This window comes from Squalius cephalus (genome assembly GCF_949319135.1).
Source record: "Squalius cephalus genome assembly, chromosome: 16".
NCBI classification, from domain to species: Eukaryota; Metazoa; Chordata; class Actinopteri; order Cypriniformes; family Leuciscidae; genus Squalius; species Squalius cephalus.
The window spans coordinates 2,252,021-2,271,894 of record NC_137137.1 but is presented as its reverse complement, the minus strand read 5'-3'; the positions used below and the strand labels follow the sequence as shown (position 1 = coordinate 2,271,894).

The 19,874-nt window shown below is 34.7% G+C and overlaps 3 protein-coding genes across 5 annotated transcripts in view; 2 read left to right on the top strand and 1 right to left on the bottom strand.

Annotated features, from left to right (window-relative positions):
* Window positions 1-868, bottom strand: part of LOC307173417 (uncharacterized protein) — a 30,355-nt gene extending 29,487 nt beyond the window's left edge. Inside the window, exon 1 of the mRNA XM_079896521.1 lies at window positions 800-868. The gene's annotated coding sequence lies outside the window, so the exon portion shown is untranslated. The remainder of the gene's footprint in view (window positions 1-799) is intronic.
* Window positions 788-16,009, top strand: LOC307173442 (uncharacterized protein). Its single transcript, XM_079896575.1, has 19 exons — window positions 788-1,148; window positions 1,958-1,989; window positions 2,082-2,113; window positions 3,121-3,158; window positions 3,626-3,722; window positions 4,960-5,054; window positions 5,163-5,220; window positions 6,553-6,645; window positions 6,747-6,775; window positions 6,870-6,903; window positions 6,998-7,076; window positions 8,310-8,340; window positions 8,424-8,448; window positions 8,548-8,662; window positions 9,706-9,737; window positions 10,163-10,194; window positions 10,291-10,374; window positions 11,994-12,152; window positions 15,243-16,009. Exons 1-19 carry the CDS (start codon window positions 1,146-1,148, stop codon window positions 15,357-15,359), a joined length of 1,185 nt encoding a protein of 394 aa, XP_079752701.1. The 5' UTR covers window positions 788-1,145; the 3' UTR covers window positions 15,360-16,009.
* An 883-nt stretch (window positions 16,010-16,892) lies between these two features.
* Window positions 16,893-19,874, top strand: part of cltcl1 (clathrin, heavy chain-like 1) — a 58,139-nt gene continuing 55,157 nt past the window's right edge. For all 3 annotated transcript variants that reach the window (XM_079896516.1, XM_079896517.1, XM_079896515.1), the window contains exon 1: window positions 16,893-17,328. In XM_079896516.1, coding sequence (XP_079752642.1) covers window positions 17,287-17,328 — 42 coding nt within the window. In that variant the 5' untranslated portion in view covers window positions 16,893-17,286. The remainder of the gene's footprint in view (window positions 17,329-19,874) is intronic.

The following is a 19,874-nucleotide window of genomic DNA, read 5'->3' as shown; positions in this document are numbered from 1 at the left end:
GTGGTCATTCTGTTCTTTTAAACTTTCTATTCATCAAAGAATCCTGAAAAATAGAATGTATCACGGTTTCCACAAACATATAAACTGTTTTCAACACTGATAATAATCTGAAATGTTTCTTGAGCAGCCAATCAGCATATTAGAATGATTTCTGAAGGATCATGTGACACTGAAGACTGGAGTAATGATGCTGAAAATTCAGCTTTGATCACATGAATAAATTACTACACATTCACATAAAAAAAGTGTTATTTAAAATTGTAATAATATTTCACAATATTACTGTTTCTTACGGTATTTTTTATCAAATAAATGCAGTCTTGGGGAGCAGAAGAGACTTCTTTAAAAAAATATTTTTAAATCTTACTGACCACAAATGTTGAATGGTATGCAGGCAGACGGGACGTTATAGAGTTACTAGTGTTGGATTAGTAGAATAGAAAGAATTTTGATCAGATATGTTTCCAGAGGGAGATAAAGCAAGTACATATTTACCGGATGCTTGCAATGTTTGTAAAGCTACCTTCATATGTTGTTTTACCTGCTCCATCAAAACCAAAATCAACATTTCAATGGCTAGTTTCATCAACGATTATCAGAGAGAAACTGCTGTTCCCGGCATTAAAATGATTTGTTTCCTTTAAACTTCATGCAGTGAAAATTGGGCCACATGGTCCATTTGTGTGTATGAATGTTGTTAGATGCGTTCACACTGCCATCAGCAGGTTGAGATCAGGAACTGATGATGATCACCAGGGTTTGGAGACGTTCACAGGTGTCGTGCTGCACAGACACAGACCGTCTCTTGTGATGTTCTGTCTCATTGTCACCAAACTCTGTTCCCCTGAAAGGCTTGATAACACTTCTTCTTTCTGACAGCGCTCCGTCTGTGGTCAGATGCATCTAAACATCAGACGAGAGAGAGAACAAAGTGCTTTAGTGAACTTAGAGCCGGTCGAATTACTTTCTGTTATTAACAGGGATAATCAGCTACCTGCTAAATCATCCACCTGCTATGCAAATACTCAAACTCACACACACACTGTCAGCACGCTACTTACTGTCCTCTTATACAAAGTTCTAGGATATTTGCATTCAAACCTTACAGGAGAGAGCTTCCTGATGAACTGAACACCTCATGCATCATGGTAAAGTACAATTATTCATATTTATAAACTGAGTTGCATGTTCTACATTTAGGATTCCAGACAAAATTGACATGTTATGGGCATTTTGAGTTGGTTTCAGATGCTGTTTTATATGTGAACATCAACATAATCATAATATGGTGTGGCAACATCCAGGCAGTAGTTTCATTTATTACCTATAACTGATGTCAGATATTGTACGTATCATATATATTTTAGAAAGGTTAGTTATTTTCTGCTTTAAAATGTTTCAGCTCCTCATTCACATTAAATAAAGCATTGCATTGTTCTCTGCATGATGCAATTGAACCACTGATCTGATAAAAAACGGAAAATAGCAACGTTTCAGCTTCCCCTTACCTAGTCACACCAGTTACGGCTCTTTGTGCTGTCAATATACAGTACAATATGCTTATTTATTTCTGTGATATTTAATCTAATTTAATTTAATTTCCCTCACCTTCAGTCAAAACATTACTGAACCTGTTTTTATTCCTCTAAAGTAAAACAGCTTTTTATGTATTGAATAGTTGTGAAAGAAAAAGTGATGTGCTGTGTTTTTCTCTGACATTGTTTATTTATAATATTACTTGTATATTGCATTTATGCATGCTTCATCCATATACATTTACACAATCTTTTACCATCCGGGAACTGTTTAACAAAAACAACTAGTAAAGATCGATACATAATGTTCTTGTTAAACATTACCTGACTTGGGAAATATAAAGGTCTTCAATCGAAATGTGTGTTTTGGTCACCAGAGAAAAGTTTTATTGCTCAGAAAATGGTGATTTCTTTATTTTTAGAGTTTCTTTGAGAAGTTGAAAACATCTGTACTGTAAGTGTTTTTTTCATCAAACATTAAAATGTTCTCATGTACACCTTTCTCATGCATCACTGTGATTTACCTGCTATTTTTCTTCTGTACAGACATGGACCACCAGCCCCTCCCAGGAGAACAGGTGAATTCATGACAATAGGCCTTACCTGTGTAAAAAAGATTAAAACATCCACGTATTTCCCTTAGACTTTAGGTTAAAATTAAGCTATAGGGGATAATAATAATAAAAAAAAGTTTACTTCTATTAATCAGTCTTTCAATCACTATTTATTTAATTCAATCCGTTTGATTGAATCACCGTTCACGTAGGCAATATTTTAATTTAACCTCATATTAACAAGCTACATTTTCACTTTTAACCATTATTATTATTATATCAACTGTAGCCTACATATATGAATAATACAAGAAGTTTTAGAACTATAAACAAAACCGCAGTGAATATCAGCTACAATGTGAACACATACAGACCTTTCAAAAAGCAAAGAGGTTGGCTAGTTTGCAAATAAATGGCTCACGTTATTTGAATTCTTTGTGGCGAATTTTTTTTTTTTTTTTTTTTTTTTGACGTCTCGGTCTCGACGCGCGCCTCTTGCGTGCTTTAAACAGTAAAAAATAAATAAATAAATAAATAAATAAATAAGAGCACCAAACACTTAAATAATCAAAAGCAAGCGTTTTTGCTTTGTATGTCTTATTTCCTGCGTTTCTGTCGAACATGAGCGTTCTGAGGGAATCTAACAACAACTCAAGTTCCCAGCAAGCACCGCGGCATGAATAAATTATACAGGGTTACTTCTACTTGTTTTATTTTGTTTTACGGTTTATCGTTTTTTATTTTTGCTGCCGTTGTATATCGAGTCACTACTAGTTACTTCGCGTGATGATTATTCAGAGTTCGGATATATTTACTTATTATTTTTGTCACCGAGACACCGACCGTTAATATTTCTGTTCGTCTATTTGATTGTCTGCCATCGCTTCATAAAAGTGGCGGAAATGCACTAATACTCGGTTTACCAGCCGCCACACACACAAGAAAGAACGAAATGCAGTATTGTAATGATTTATAAATGTATTTTTATTTCTTCAAACTTTGTGTGATCTCATTCCAACTCTCAAACACAGATAACAGCTCTGCATACGGCTGGCCAGAAGGGGAATTTGTAAGTAACGTTACTGTGCAAAGATCACCTGTCTAAAACACACACACACACACACACACACACACACACACACACACACAAAAGTGTGGGAACAGCAGTGTTTATCTTTCTTCCTGTTGCTTTTGTCACCACAAGGTATCACTTCCCTTACTAATAGATAATTGCTGATTTTTGTGAAACGCTTTCATGACATCATCCTGATACATACATCTACTGTCAATCTTCTGAGTATTTCCTTTTTTTCAGTGACATGCCGTTTTTATTACTTTTATCCCTCCTTTTCTCTTTTCTCCTTATTATTTTTTTCTTCCGTTTTTTTTTTTTTACTATAAAGGCATCATTCATTATTACTATTTACCACTTGTGACCTGTGATGTATCTGAGCTGTTATATTATATTATTTGACATATTTTATGGTAGACACATCTGAACAAGATCGTTGTTTACTTTAATCTGTGCATTTACAGGAGGATGAGGAAGATAGTGATACATATGAAGCCCCACCATGTGAGCGTCCCACCATTAAAGTCCAGCCTCGCCAAGTAGAGGAGAACGTTTACCTTGGTAGGTCCGTCCATCAGTCCATCCATTCGTCCATCCGTCTGTCCATCCATCCATCCATCTGTCCATCCGTCCATCCATCCGTCCGTCCATCCATCCATCCATCAATCTATCCGTCCATCCATCCATCCATCCATCAATCTATCCGTCCATCCATCCGTCCATCCATCCGTCCATCCTTCCATCCATCCATCCATCCATCCATCCATCCATCCATCCATCCATCCATCCATCCGTCCGTGCATCCATCCATCCATCCATCCATCCATCCATCCGTCCATCCATCCGTCCATCCTTCCATCCATCCATCCATCCATCCATCCGTCCATCCATCCATTCATCCATCCATCCTTCATTCATTCATCCATCATTCATTCATCCATCCATCCATCCATCCATCCATCCATCATTCATTCATTCATTCATTCATCCATCCATCCATCCATCATTCATCCATCCATCATTCATTCATCCATCATTCATTCATCCATACATCCATTCATTCATCCATCCTTCATTCATTCATCCATCATTCATTCATCCATCCATCCATCATTCATTCATCCATCCATCCATCATTCATTCATTCATCCATCCATCCATCCATCCATCATTCATCCATCCATCCATCCATCCATCCATCCGTCCGTCCGTGCATCCATCCATCCATCCATCCATCCGTCCATCCATCCATTCATCCATCCATCCTTCATTCATTCATCCATCATTCATTCATCCATCCATCCATCCATCCATCCATCATTCATTCATTCATCCATCCATCCATCCATCATTCATCCATCCATCATTCATTCATCCATCATTCATTCATCCATACATCCATTCATTCATCCATCCTTCATTCATTCATCCATCATTCATTCATCCATCCATCCATCATTCATTCATCCATCCATCCATCCATCCATCCATCATTCATTCATCCATCCATCCATCCATCCATCCATCCATCATTCATCCAGCCATCCATCATTCATCCATCCATCATTCATTCATTCATTCATCATTCATTCATTCATTCATTCTATCTATCTATCTAAATTACCATACGAAGGGCTGACTTCGTTATGTCAGCATGGATTGTTAAAAATGTCACATGTATTTTATTTTATATTTCTATTTTTAATAGGAACTAATTATGCTTCTGATTAATGTGATTTATATTTAATGTGCTAATATTTTTTTATTTAGTTTCTAATATAGCGTTTGCTTATCTCAGGTTATCCAGACAGAAGCCCAAACCCTGGTATTCCCAAAAGACAGGCAGCACCGCCGCCACGACCAGCCAAGATCATCCCGATCGGGAAAAGCACAGTAAAACATCTTCGTGCTCAAATTATTGCAATATCTGTCTTTAATATGATTTAATTTAGCAAAAGAGGCACGGGCAACTTTTAGATTCAGTGTTTGTTTTGCTTCTAGAAGCCAGAGCCGCCTCACGATGCAGAAGAGTTTTACCTCGACCCCAATGATGGAAAACGTGAGTCACTTTGAACTCTGATCAATGGTGTTCATTCGACGCCCTGTTTCTATCAGTCTCTATCCTCTCATGTGTCTGTGCTGCATGATGACATTAATATTTTTATTTTTAGAAGAGTTTGTTGTTGTTGGGGTTTTGGTGTAGTGTAGAGTAGTTTAAATAATTGCATTTCCCCGGCTTTCTTAAAGTCCCCCTGTAGTCAATCGTTTTATTTTCATAACAATATTGATCACCTAAAAAACCTTTGATCACCAAAATTACATATTTAAATGTTTTTTTCCTTGTAAAAATATTCGTCATGCCTTAAAATAGCTTGAATGTAACTCGACACCCTTGCCTCATTTGGTATTTGCGGTTCTATGAATATGCAAATGAGCCCCGCCTCCACTCACTCACTCAGCTCAGAGATCCACTGGTTGACGATCACACGTTGATCTGATTGGTTACAAGGTAGTTTGTGACGTCAGAAACACCAGCGATTTCAAAGCGTGTTTTTGAGACTGTCTTTGGTTCACTGCAGTTTTAAGGAGGAAATACTCAGCAATGCTGTCGACTTATGAACTTACACATGGTTTGTCTTAAAGCGTATTAAAAACACCACATAGACACATAAACAACATTAAAAGCTGGATTTTCACCACAGGGGGACTTTAACTGTTCTGTCGAAACATAGGCAAAACAAGACCATCAGCATTGTTTTTTAGGCACACACTGTGTTAAATTAAAAGTATTTCAACTTTAAAAAATGTGCCTCAAGGTTGTGATTCGTTTTAAATGCAGCTTGTGTGAACACATCCTAGTCTTGAGCTTCATGCACACTATCACTCAAAAGCCTGGGGTCAGTAAGATTTTGTAATGTTTTGAAAGTCTCACCAAGGCTGCATTTATTTGATTAAAAACGCAGTAAAAACAGTAATATTGTGAAATATTTTTACAATTTAAAATAGATGTTTTCTATGTTACTATATGTTAAAATGTAATTTATTCCTGTGATCAAAGCTGAATTTTCAGCATCATTACTCCAGTCTTCAGTGTCACATGATCCTTCAGAAATCACTCTAATATGATGATTTGCTCAAGACACATTTATGATTATTATCAGTGTTGAAAGCAGTTCGTATGTTTGTGGAAACCGTGATACATTTTATTTTTCAGGATTCTTTAATGAAAAGAAAGCATTTATTTGAAATGTGTTTGTAACATTATTCATTTTTACTCTCACTTTTGATCAAATGAATGCATTCTTCCTGACCCCAGAGATTTGAATGGTAGTGTAATGCAGAGATAGATGGATGGCGTATATGCAATAAACTTTATATTCTCTGTCTCCAGCCCCTGAGGTGATCCGTAAAGATAAACCTGGTAAAAAAGCCCCGCCTAAGAGACCCCCGATGAGACCTCCACCGGCCCCTCAGAACGACGAAGGTCATTTCAAGACTATGTTCATCAAACTCATATTTTCATATTCGATTTTATTAGTTGATGACACACTGCACTTTTAGTTACTGTACTCTTTGACCTTCTAGACGTTTACTTGGACCCAAATGAAGGGCAGGTAAGCTTGACTGAGCATCAGAAATGTTGAAGAAAAAAATTAAGCCGGATGCCTTGTGATCATTTTAATATTACTCTATTTCTGTTTCTGTCAGGATGATGATGATACCTATCTAGATCCTGTAGCAGGTCAGTTCTCCATGAATTTATAGCTTTAAATGATTTTATAGAATGATACGGTGACTTAAATCATATTTACAATTCATTGTTTTATTTTTACCAGAGCCTCCTTCACCCCGAAACCCGATCCGTATGCCGATGCCCCCTAAAAGTGTAGGCCTTCGAGACCCTCCATCACCACTGTACGTATGTCCAAATCAGGCTTAATAATATTACTAAAAGCATAAAAATCATCTGAAATAAAACAAAAAATATATATAAAAAAGTGTTTCAGGTAGTTGCCAAAGCAAAATTTCTCTTTGTCATTTATTTTAACTTGAATGATGTAGTAAAATAACTAAAACTGAAATAAAAATGAATAAAATTATATTAGTGCTGTCGAATTGATTAATCGCATCTAACATAAAAATGTATATATATATATATATATATATATATATATATATATGTGTGTATGTATATATATATGTGTAAATGTGTGTGTGTATATATATATATATATATATATATATATATATATATATATATATATATATATATATTATTATTATTATTATTTTTTTTTTTTATTAGGGCTGTCAAACGATTAATCGCGATTAATCGCATCCAAAATAAAAGTTTGTGTTTACATAATATATGTGTGTGTATGGACTATGGAGTATAATTATTTTCTATATATAAATACACACACATGCATATATATTTAAGAAAAATTTGTTATTTATATATAAAATATTTATATATAATATAAATTATATATAATATAAATATATATACACAGTATATACATGCAAATATTTCTTAAATATATACATGCATGTGTGTGTATTTATATATAGAAAATAATTATACACCGTACACACACATGTATTATGTAAAAACAAACTTTTATTTTGGATGCGATTAATCGCGATTAATCGTTTGACAGCCCTAATTTTTATGTTAGATGTGATTAATCACGATTAACCGATTTGACAGCAATAAATTATATTGATTAAAATTATAAATATACCTACATAAACTATATATTTAAAAATATAACTAATGACAAAAACACTAAAACTTTAACTAAAATTTAAATGAAAACGTAAAATACAAAAATAAAGAATAATTCAAAATATTTTAAAAAATGTAACAAATTCACATTAAAGGAGGGACCCGAGTCTACAGTAGAGACCAGAATATCAGAGACTTGAGGCGGGAATCTCTTCAATTAGGCCAGTAAGAATCTGCCTAGCAACACCTTAGTAACCACCACACAACGTGTTAAAAATGTATGGCACACTTTTGCAACTGTATGGCAATCTGCTGCAACTACTCAGATCACATCTGTAATCCTGGTAGGGACTTTTGCACAGGTGAGCATCTAGTTAGCAAAATCTAGTTTGGTAATACTATCTCTTCTTGTCTTACAGAATGAAACCACCTGTTCCCAGAGCCCATTCTGTGAGTACTGCACTAGTTTCACACGCATGCACTCAGTACATTGTTCTTCTCTTGAGATCTGATGTATTTGTTGGTTTCCTCAGAGTTCGCTCCTGATCAGTGAGAAAGGTTAGTGAGTTTCTCCACACGTGTTTAACTCATGCATGATGATGTAGACCGTATGAGCCACATGTAAAGCTCCACTTGACATCTTGTCTGGTTGTTTAGCTCCGCCTCCAGATGTGAAGCTCAGAAGTATCACTTTCTCTGGCCAGTCGCTTCCACCCGCACTAACCAGCAAACCCATTCCTCCCATCATCGTCCCCAAAGAAGTCAAACCCAGGTGAGTCTGTGAAGCCTTCAGAGATATTTCACACTAAAATCAAAAGAAAAAAATACGAAATTATATAGTGCATAAAATATTCAGCCTATGGTTCCAGTAAGAATATTTGCATTGTGACAAAAAATTTCATGAAAATTCTTCCAAACTCGCCCAATTCTCAGTTGACCAATATAAAGCAAAATTTTAATTTTCATTAGTCTAATGTGAAAAAATAACATATGTAAAATGTCCATTACAAATGTTAGTATACCTCACGCTTGTATTATTTTTATTTATTTTTTTACATAGCTTTCTATTCATGCTGATTTTATTTTTAAAACATTGGATTATTATAGTATGTGTTATTATAGTATAATTTATAGCTTTTCCTAACTTTTCGAATTTAGACTATATATATATATAATGTACATATTTAGTTAATATTTTATTTATTTTCATCTAAATTTATTTCCATAGAGTGTTGCTCTAAAATTAAGCAATACAATTAAATAAAATGTAAAGTAAAAAAATAAAATAAAATAAAATATATAGACATTTTATATATTTAATATATACATTTTATATATTAAATACTGGGTGTTTTTTCAAGTGTTATTTTAGTATCATTTATAAACTATTTTTATACTATTACTATTAGTTTTTGCCTTTTTTTTAGCTTTAGTTATTTTAGTACTTCCACTTAAACCAAACGAAAATGAGAAAAGTTACTTGGTGAACTTATTTTATGCTGAAATAAAATACGTTTTTTCATGTTTTATTTTATTTCAAATAATGAAAATATTTTTATGGTTTTAGATTTAGTTAACAATCATAACACTGTTTTTTTCATTACTGTCGTACAGTTTTGTTTTTGTTTGCATTAGCGTATGAGCATTTGAGGGCAATATTGTTATGAAAATATAGTCCCATCGCCTTCTTTATTCAAAACATTTTTTTTCCTTTTATTTTTTTCATGTGAAATATGAGAAGCACATTTCATTGTCACATTCGCCTCGTCCTCATCCATTGTAAAACTCAAATTTCTGTAAATATGTTGTTTCCAGTCCTCCTCCACCGCCGTCTCTGGACAGCACAGGTGAGCAAATTTATTATTTTCATTGTTTGTCATTCTCTGTCCGTCAGAGTTCAGTCTCCATTGCTTGACATGAACACTTAGGGTTAATAAAGGCATTTATTTGACTTTTATTTGAGATGTCAGATCAGTGACCACATCAGTATTGATGTATATTAGTGATTTTGTCTAGAAGATTTGGCTGATATTAGAAGTCATTAATATGCGGGCTTGTATTTTCTAAATTAAATCATCTTTTCACACGACAAGAGTCAAAAGAATTTAACAGTTTAATCTTTTCTAATGCACAGGATTCATCTGACTCCTGTTAGAACTTTTTGTTACTGTTGTCATATGTTTGTCACATAAAAATAATTACTGTTATCAGATTCAGTCATAATTTCCATATCGGTCCTTCCCTAATTCATTGATGCTCTTTCCTCACACAGGGCTTTCTTTTGGAGTAAAACCAGTTGCACAGGTAAACACAACACACACAGTCAACTCTTTATGTGATTGGTGGCAAACTGCCTCTTTATTCAGTAACTGATTGGCTGGTGGTGTTCATCACGATCAGGGGGCGGGGCTTCAGGACAGAGAGTGGTTTGCTGGAGTTTGCGACCGGAAGACTTCCGAGGAAACCTTGTTCAGGATTAACAAGGTGTGTGTTTTTGTGTGATTTGTATTTTATTTAAATGCTGAATGTTTTTCAGTTGAATGGGAATCTTGTTCTGAAATTAAGTAATACAATTAAATTAAATATAAAATATCAAGTAAAAAAAAAAAACTATATATATATATATATATATATATATATATATATATATATACAGTGCTATGCATAAGTTTAGACACCCATACTAAAGTTGACTAAAAAGAGGAATAAAAAATCATCTTTTGGAAATTAAACTTAATGCCTTAATTTAAAAAATTAGGAAAAATCCAACCTTTAAGGACACCAATTTTCTTTGTGAATGAATAATGTATCGTAAATAAATAAATGTTCTTCCTTAAAATACAGGGTGCATAAGTTTGGACACCCCTATGTTAAATTCCCATAGAGGCAGGCAGATTTTTATTTTTAAGTATTTTATTTTTTATTTTTTTTAGGATACTATGCATCCTGATAAAGTTCCCTTGGCCTTTGGTTTTATTTCAGTTAGCCTAATAGCTAGTTTGATTTGCATTGAGAGATGATCTTATGGAAAGTACCCCATGCCAATCTCTAGGTTTGGTGAAGGCTATGTGATGATGTGGGGCTATTTTAATTCCAAAGGCCAAGGGAACTTTATCAGGATGCATAGTATCCTAAAAAAAAAAAAAAAAAAAAATACTTAAAAATAAAAATCTGCCTGCCTCTATGGGAATTTAACATAGGGGTGTACACACTTATGCACCCTGTATTTTAAGGAAGAACATTTATTTATTTACGATACATTATTCATTCACAAAGAAAATTGGTGTCCTTAAAGGTTGGATTTTTCCTCATTTTTTAAATTAAGGCATTAAGTTCAATTTCCAAAAGATGATTTTTTATTCCTCTTTTTAGTCAACTTTAGCATGGGTGTCTAAACTTATGCATAGCACTGTATATAAATATTTTTTTTTATTGTATATTTTATTTTATCTAAATGGGAATGTTGTTCTGATATAAAGCAATAAAAAACGTAAAATGTATATATTTTAACATGTTTTTTTATTTGTATTATTCTTATTTTATATTTTATTTGTTTTGATCTAAATGGGAATGTTGTTCTGAAGTTAAGTAATAAAATATAACAAAAAATATAAAATACTGTAAAAAAATCCACATTTTTATTTTTATTTTATATATTTTTTATTTTCATCTAATTGGTAATGTTCTGAAATTACGCAATAAAATCAAAAACTATTTTATAAAATAACATGTTAAAAATAAAATATACATACATATATAATAAAAAAATGTAGATACACATGGAGGAAACTATGCTCAGGATAAACAAGTCGTGTCTGTTTATGTGTGATTTGTATTTTATTGAAATGCTTCATGTTTATCATCTAAATGGGAATGTTCAGTTGAGTCACTGTTCTGAAATTAAGCAACTAGCCTAAACCCTAACCACATAATGTTTATCATTTGTCATGAATTTAGACATTTGGACTCTTAAAGAGTAATTTTTCATTTTGAGTAAGGGACTTTTGTGGTTTTTTAATCTTAACATCTGGAGCCATTTCTCTCCAGTTTTGCTGAAAAGTCTATATTTCATGGCTGTGTGTTTCTGCCCTGTGTTCACGCAGGACGGCACGTTTCTGGTCAGGTACAGTAACTCTCAGAATGGCCGTCAGCCCTTCACGCTGGTCGTTCTCTACCATCAGACCGTTTACAACATCCCTGTGCGCTTCCTAGAGGACTCGCATCAATACGCGCTGGGAAAAGAGGGCAAGAAGACGGAAGAGGTAGAGGTTCTGTCTCTGTGTTCTCTGATCAGAAGTGTTTTGGTGCAACTGTGCATGTTGCTGTCGTGATCACCGTAAATAAAGCCCCATGTGCTTTCGGATTGCTCTCGCGCTACTTTGATGTCATACACCGATTGGTCGAAGTCGAACACGCCTTCAGTCCGCAGTGGTCAGGTGGTACAGCAAGTCGTAGCTCTCAGAAAATTACGAGTTTACACGTTGTAATTACAAGTTCTACAAGCACGTGAAGGCTTTTTACAGTTCAGAAATGTTACGATAATTACGACATGGCATGAGCGCACAATGAATAGAAGAGGAACTGTAGAGTGTGTGTGTGTGTGTGTGTGTGTGTGTGTGTGTGTGTGTGTGTATATATATATAATATATATATGTATATATGTATGTATATATGTATGTAGTGCCTTCCAGTAAGTCACTTCGGACGCCTCAGGGGTTTCAATAAATTGTTCATTTTATTCCAGTATAGCATTTTGTCACTAAACTGGTAAATAAACCAAAAGTAAATAAATTGAAAACCATATGCCTGCTGGCGTCCATGCATTTCCAACATCCAATTCCAAACTTTTCAACACCTCAAGGATTCCTCCTTTGTCTACCTCTATGCCACTAATTGGCACAGGTGTGCAATTTTAACTCCTTCTGAGCCAAGGCCTTCCAAGGCCGCAAGGTCATAATTCACCAGCAGGGGTCATTAAATTAACTTTAACATAAATGTCACAAATGGCTCCTACAATGTATATATGTATATATATATATATATATATATGTATGACACAATATACATCCTACATTCGCTTCCTGGTTGTTTACATTTATGCATTTGGCATTTTATCTGAAGTGACTTGCATTGCATTCAAGTGATACATTTCTTTCAATGCATGCATTGCATTCCCTGGGAATTGATCCCATGACATTTAAAATGAACTTAAAGCACGTTTATTAAACCCCCCCTAATTTATTATTTTAAAATGTATTATTTAATTATGTTTCACATTATTATTTCCATATACACTGTTTGAATGTTAAAGGGGTGGTTCAGGATTTTGGACATCGGACCTCATTTCCAAGTTAGCCTGGGTGTTATTTATCAGTGGAGACAGTTTTCAAAAAATGTTCACCCAGTCCTCCCAGTTGCATAGTTCGCCGGTGCTAGGCTAGCGCGAGTCAGCGGTAACTGCTAGCCTGCCATTAAAACAGTTTTACCAAATAAATGACCAATAAATGATAACGCCAGACTATCGATGTAAATGTCTGTTGAGAGAATAATGTTAGAAATCAAACTACCCTTTCATTGCAATAGTTATACTTTGGTCCCTGTATTTATCAAGCGTGCCGCACAAGCCCTGAAAAGTGAAGCCAAAACGTCTCGATCGCCCCCCGGTGACTGGTCCTAGTATAGGTCATAAGCCCCGCCTCCCCGTGTTATTCAACGGGATGTGAGACCAACTAAACAATTAAATTACACTTCAAATATCTTTTTCCAAAGGTAGTTTCTTTCATTTGCTGTCGTTTTTATCACGCTGATGTAAGTTCAAGTGTCTGTTTCAAAAATAAGTTGGTTTTTAGTTAGTTACGTGATGCGGTGGTGTAACGTCATGATTGACAGCTGTGATTGACAGGTTCTCCGAGCGAAGTAGTCACTGAAGCACCAACGGACATTTTTTTCGGGATCTTCGGAGGACTGAGGAGATTGTATTTACTTTATTTTAATAAGCCTCTTGTCGTACTGCAATCAATTTTTAAAAAAGTGTGCAGAATGCACTTTCCCTGAAGCGAGTGAGGGCGGAGCGTTGATTTCGCGGCTTTACTTCCTGCTCACTACTGCGCAGGTCTGGTCCCGAAATCGCTACTGCGCAGACTCAAGTTCCAATATGTCAGCGCCATATCGGGACTCTGGCGGCTTCAGTTCTCATCAATGGAAGAGGCAACCGAGACTACTATTAGCTAGCTAGATGTCCCGACTGTAGTGCGCTTCTGTTCTGTGTTTACTTTTCGGCGCAGTACTAACCGGAGCAAAGGAAAATCCCGCCGCTGCTGAGAAACTAGTTCCTGTAAATGTAATGCGATCATTGCAAGGGTAGTTTGATTTCTAACATTATTCTCTCAACAGACATTTACATAGATAGTCTGGCGTTATAATTTATTTGCTTTTGGTGTACTGTGGAGTGGATAAAACTGTTTTAATGGCAGGCTAGCAGATACCGTTGACTCGCGCTAGCCTAGCACCGGCGAACTACAGTATGCAACTGGGAGGACTGGGTGAACATTTTTGAAAACTGTCTCCACTGATAAATAACACCCAGGCTAACTTGGAAATGAGGTCTGATGTCCAAAATCCTGAACCACCCCTTTAATCTTAAGCTCTGTCTCGGTCTCATGTGACCATGAAATCACAGCTGGATGATTTTGAAATGCTTTTTTTCCCAAATATTTTATTTTATTTTTTTGTGTGAAGAATTTTTTCTATCATCCATTTTCTAAAATATCACACTTAAGCAAGTCACTTTGAATTCATTATCATAATAATAGTGATAATAATTATTGTTTTATTATTGCAGCATATATACATGTTCATTATAGTATATGTTCATTATGAACATACACACACATCTTCACCCTTTATCTTCAAACATTTTGAGAGCATATTGCGTAGTTGTGCTTGGAGTCGATTGGTTGGTGATAATAATGCAATGAAACATGCCAAATTGGGTGGACATAATTTGTGGCCAGGCTGTCATGCAAAGCATTCAAAAACAAGAGAGAACCAATGAAATATGATTATGTTGTAGTCAGTGTATGCTTTTTGTAGCTTTTTTTTTTGCCAAATAATTTTGTCAGATAAATACTTTAACCAAGTTTAGTGTTTGTTCTTCCCTTCTCAAAAATATTAAATATTTTCCTCATATTTTGATGGTTTAATCAAACTTTTTACGGTCATTAAAAACAAACATCACCTCTAGACTTCACTTTTGGCCACTACTACATATTGATATATTTCAATGCAAATTTCAATGCAAATTACAGTAGTAATATACAATAGTTCTGATCATCTCTGTCTGTGTTTCCCAGCTCTTCGGCAGTTTGCAGGAGATGATCTCGCATCACATGAAGAACCCGATTCTGCTGATCGACCGTAAGAGTCAAGCTAAACACAGCACGCTCCTGTCTCACGCCGTACGGCCCTAATGCTCCCGCTCAACCTGATGTTACATATACAAACACTCACTCATACATAGCTTCAATTATTTATACCATCGTGTTTGTAATGCAGTCAAACGCTGATAGTGCCTTGTGTTTAGTGGCTTTCATGTTTGGGGATTTTATATGCGGTGACTATGTAGTTTAGCTAAACTCACATATGTAATGTTTACAGAGCAATTTGTTGTCTTAGTGTTAAATAGTTTGAATAAAGGAACATGTGACCTTTCTGACCAATCTTTTTTAAATCACACAAACATTGATTAAAATCAGAATGACTTCATGTCAGTGGCAGTGTTGTGAAGCTACTTTGAATCCGTATTCTGACAAGCTATAATTGTAAATGTTAAGTGATTTGAAAAAGTATTTATCAATATAATTGTACTTTGAAATTATTTTCATATAATGAAACATTGATGGATATTTCAAACAATACCACGCTACTGTACATATCCAAAACTGTGGCGATAACACTGTTTTAATATAGAGATCATAGAACTGAATGGTACTGTTCATGTACCATGGTATTTATGGATATGTCAAGGAATACTATGGTACTTTTCTATTATGTTTTGTTTAATGCAGTGCTGTCATTGTTAACTTAAAACATTTCTGGTAATTTAAATAAATGTTAACTTAAAAAAAATAAAGGTAAAACTTTAGTTTACAGTGTTACATGTCATGTACATAGTAGTAATAACCCGGTAGCACTTTATTTTACAGTGTCATATACATAATGTTACATGTAGTAACTATAGTAAAAACAATAAATTATGCATACCCTAAATCAAATCCTAATCTTAACCTTTTAGTAAGTACATGTAATTTATATTACTCTCAGTGCTTAAATGAATAATTACTCTGTAACAGACACCTTAAAATAAAGGGTAACACTTTATTTTAGTGTCCTTGTTACATATGTACTTAACATAGTAATAACAGTAAATTATGCCTAATTACATGCAACTAACCCTCAACCAAATCCTAATCCTATCCTAACCATATAGTAAATACTATATTACTCCGTACTTAAATATATAATTACACTGTAACAATGACACCTTAAAATAAAGTGTAACCCTAACCCTATATTTAGTAAATGTAGTTAATTAACATTACTCTGTAATGTGTAAAATATAAAAAAAACTTTCAGTTATACTTTCAGTAAATATTTCAGCTATACTTTTATAGTTCTTTTAATATTTTTTAGAATATTTTATGGTTTTAGTTTAAGTTGAAGTACTTAAATTACTTAAAATTAAAATAAAAATGGAAATAAAAAACAATAAAAAAACGAAACATATAAAAAAAACTAATAAAGCTGACATTGAAAAATATATTGAAAATTGAAAATATAAAAATTTGTATTTATAAAATTGTTAACGAATACTATATGAATGATACTAAAATAACACTAGGTTAATGCCCTGTGTGTTGCTGTTGTTCCTGCTCTGAGTGAGTGTGCAGAAATAGACCCCAGTATTTTTAGGGGGTGGTGGGGGGGGAGTTCCTGCTGTCACATGTTTGTCTCGAGCGGAGGGGTACACGAAACCCCTTCACAGTCCCTTCATCTGTAAAACTCCTGTGTTTCACTGCTATATCCCTCACTCAGCGTCTGTGAGAGAGTGTTTACAGCATCTGCGCCGCAGCGCTGGAGTTTTTCCCTCATTCAGCTCGTATCAGTGCGCGCGGGTCTACTTTCTCACGCGGAGGAGTCCAGCAGCGCTCAGAGAAGTTGCCTGGAGTGAATCTGACCGGCCGAAGAAAGAAGAGATTCACGAGCATTCGCGGAATATCCGTGTCTAACGGGACACACAACTAGGAGGAACAGAACACAAACACAACTCTTTATCTGCGCCTCCTCCTCCTCCTCTTCCTCCTCTTCCTCCTGTCCTCTCAGTGTTGGTCCTGGAGAATGGCGCAGATTTTACCCATCCGCTTTCAGGAGCATCTGCAGGTAAAACCGCACAAACACACGCAACATTCGTGTGTTTCCGCTCGACGCGTCGCGAGCCGTCAAACTGTAAACACGCAACTATGTATCAGCGGCCTCGCCCGCGCGCTGCGCTCATGCACGCACAAGTTACATACTTGATACATATGTGACATTTAAAAGAATATGGAGTTGCGTTACATGTTACATTGTAGCCTGACGTGTAAAAGAATGGGGGCAACGAACCGGTACATTGTAACATCGTTGCATGACGTGTTCGAATTTGTTACAGAGTTGCATGACATTTGAATGAATACAGTTAAGATCATGGAATGCTTTTTTTTTCTTCCTTTGCATACCTGAAATTGCAATGATGAAATGTTACACACTTGCACTTGCCCAACATTTAAAATAATGTAGTTACATCATGTATTTTATTAAGTAGAAAAAATTGTATTGCTAAATATGCACAAGCTGCTGTGACAGATCAATATTACTTTAAAGGTTTTCCGCATTTGATCACATTTTTGCTGCCTTGCATTCCACTTCAATAGCCCAACAGTGTTTAAAGTATTATTGCTAACATTAAGTATCATTACATATAATATTACATGTACAGTAATATGAACTCATCATTATACACAAATTAGAAATGTTTCAGATCATCACACAGCATGTACAAAAATGCTTGACATTTTATGCCAGTGAAATAGTTGCATGATGGAAATTGCCACAGTGACAAAGTTGCAGTTGTTTCATGGCATGCGAAATAATATCTTACTGTAGTGAAACAAGCGGGTCACTGCAGCGAGTTTTATAGATGATGAAACTCAATAATAATGTTAGGATGACGCCTCACAATGTAATGTTTGTCAGTGCAGGTACAGTATGCACAGTGAAATACTGTTAATATCTCTTTATAGAAACCAGGTCTCGCTTTATAAAAGACAAGGCACTGAAATTACACAGTTGTTTATATCATTTCACAGTTTCTGAAAGTTGTTGTCGGTGGAAGCTGATTGTGGGTTGTTGTCAGTGTTGAATCTGACTATTAAGTTGCTCATTTCCCAATACAGATTTCAGTGAGCTTTTAATGCTGACGTATTAACACTGTCTGTGTCTCTTTTTCCTCTATACTGCATTAGTCAGATGTACTGAAACTGTGTTGCACCGTCATGCGCTATTCCTTCCTCACAGATGCTACATTCAGCACAGTGCTGTCATGTGCGGTGTTAAAACACTCCGGAGAGGACCGGAACATCACAGTGCTGTTTAAAAGTGTTGCAAAGTGCTATTTCGTTGTGCAAATCAAGGCAAAAATCTGTTATTCCAGCCTTAACCCTACAGTATCATCAGCAATAATAGTGATTTATGATGATAATCAGTTCTCTGCTGTGAAAGATATCCACGTTTCAAATATATTTATATAGTCATCTTCATTTATATAGCGCTTTTAACAATGTATATAGTGCTATATAGTGCTTTTGGTTACACTTTATTTTAAGGTGTCATTTATTACAGTGTAATTATACATTTAAGTACTGAGTAATATTGGGTTAACTATATGTACTTACTATAGAGTTAGGAGGATTAGGGTTTGATTTGGTTTAGGGTTAGTTGCATGTAATTATGCTTAATGAACTACATGTAACATTATGTAACGATGACACTGTAAAATAAAGTGTTACCGTGCTTTTCACAATGCACAGTTTCAAAGCAGATATACAGAAAATCACGATGTTAATGTTGATAATATTTTAATATGTATGTGTGTGTTTGTGTGAGTGTGTGTGTGTGTTTGTGTGAGTGTGTGTGTGTGTGTTTATCTTAAAATCTTCATGAATAGTTGCATTTAGCAGATTAGAGCTGTGTGATATTATTGCATTTTGAAATGTTAGAAGCAATCAAGTTGAGATTTGCTATATAGTAAATATTGCTTTACGTGAGTGTTCTTTATGTAATGTATGTATGCAGATAAAGTTGGTTGTGTATATATATATATTAGTTATGTCAGGTGTTAGTTTCCCACTTGAGTGTGAAAAGATAGGAATGGCAGGATTATTGTTTTGTGGTCAAGAGACAGTGATTCATCTTTCTCTTAAAAATACAGGTTGTTTGCAGCGTTGCAATAGAAACATTTTTGGTTCCTCAGAGAACTGTTCAGTGATCAGTTTTGAAAAGAACCATTTTCTTTCTTAGTGTGATGAACATTTAAAAAAATTGGTAACACTTTATTTTACAGTGTCATTGTTACACGTGTTACATGTACTTACTATAGCAATAACAGTAAATTATGCATAATTACATGCAACTAACCCTCAACCCTATTCCTAACTCTATAGTAAGTACATGCAGTTGCTTAATATTACTTAAATATATAATTACACTGTAACATTGACACCTTAAAATAAAGGGTTACACTTTATTTTAAGGTGTCAATGTTACAGTGTAATTATATATTTAAGTAATATTAAGCAACTGCATGTACTTACTATAGGATTAGGGTAGGATTAGGGTTTGGTTTAGGGTTAGTTGCATGTAATTATGCATAATTTACTGTTATTACTACA